The following is a 1,211-nucleotide window of genomic DNA, read 5'->3' on the forward strand; positions in this document are numbered from 1 at the left end:
GAAACGTTGCGTCACGTGGTCATGTGACTCGCTGACGCAACAGTATTTAATCTTGTCTGGTGCATACATCAAAAAGTTTAATCACGTCAAGAGGATTATTTCGGATGCGTGTTTTTAGTCTCTTTGCACATATTTATATCCAACACCCGGCCAGCAAAGAAAGATAAAGATAAATACAAATAATGTAGATATTAAAAATTATTTTTCTCCAATTTTTTTATTACACAGTCAGTTACATAAAACAATAAAAACAAAGCTTAACTTTTTTTTTAGTTTAAAAGACGTTTTTTTTTACGGATGTTAGAAAAAGAAAACAATTGTAATTAAAAATAATTATTTACTGAAAGATATACTTCAGCTGTATTAAATTTTTTGTCCTTGTTCAACTGTCATTCTAGCAAGCTTTAAGTTCTTTTATTGCAATATGAATCCAACGAATCATACTTGAATTGACAGATTATCGAACAGGTTCTGATAAAGTTTAATCAATTCAAATTATGAGTTGAAAACAGGATGAATTCCACTAATTTATAAATTTTATAAAGTAAAAATTGTAATACATTTGTTTATATTCATATTAAATCAGACCTTGGTGTTTGACCGTTACGAAACGATCAGAAATTTATCTTCAGACAATGATTTTAACCTTGAGTTCCAAGTTGTCAACCAAAGAAGAAATCCATATACTTTATACAAAATGCCTCTCTATTGTCATACAATGTGTATTATGGTTAGGACACTCTACTGATAATACATAGTTAGCAAGAAACAAGAAATCAGAGACTGAACATATTCAAACTAAAAGGTGTGAAACGTATTTCTTGATTGGATGCTCGGATGTTAAGTTAAAAAAACAGTGGTCTTTAATAGTGTATAAATTAGTTTAAAGCTTACCCTATACTGAAAACAACACTTACATCCGCTTTCATCCGAACCATCCTTACAGTCCAGTTGTTCATCACATTGTTTGTTGACCGGATAACACATTCCGTCCATACAAGCTGCATAGCCTTTCTTACTGTTGCACCGATCTATAAGAAAAGTAGTTTTCAGCTAGACACATCATCTCAACGCAAATCTGCAAGACTGCCACAAAATAACAACACGGCAAACAATACGGAATTAAATGGGCTAGAAAAATTGATGCCATCGAGAGTTATGATGTGAATGGGAATAGTTCAAGACTTTATATATATATATATATATATATA

General features: G+C 31.1%; 1 protein-coding gene across 1 annotated transcript in view; it reads right to left on the minus strand.

Annotated features, from left to right (window-relative positions):
* LOC106478175 (CD109 antigen-like) overlaps positions 1-1,211 on the minus strand; it is a 138,544-nt gene that overhangs the window by 22,311 nt on the left and 115,022 nt on the right. The window contains exon 18 of the mRNA XM_022381721.1: positions 918-1,031. Coding sequence (XP_022237429.1) covers positions 918-1,031 — 114 coding nt within the window. The remainder of the gene's footprint in view (positions 1-917; positions 1,032-1,211) is intronic.

This window comes from Limulus polyphemus, unplaced genomic scaffold (genome assembly GCF_000517525.1).
Source record: "Limulus polyphemus unplaced genomic scaffold, Limulus_polyphemus-2.1.2 Scaffold187, whole genome shotgun sequence".
NCBI classification, from domain to species: domain Eukaryota; kingdom Metazoa; phylum Arthropoda; class Merostomata; order Xiphosura; family Limulidae; genus Limulus; species Limulus polyphemus.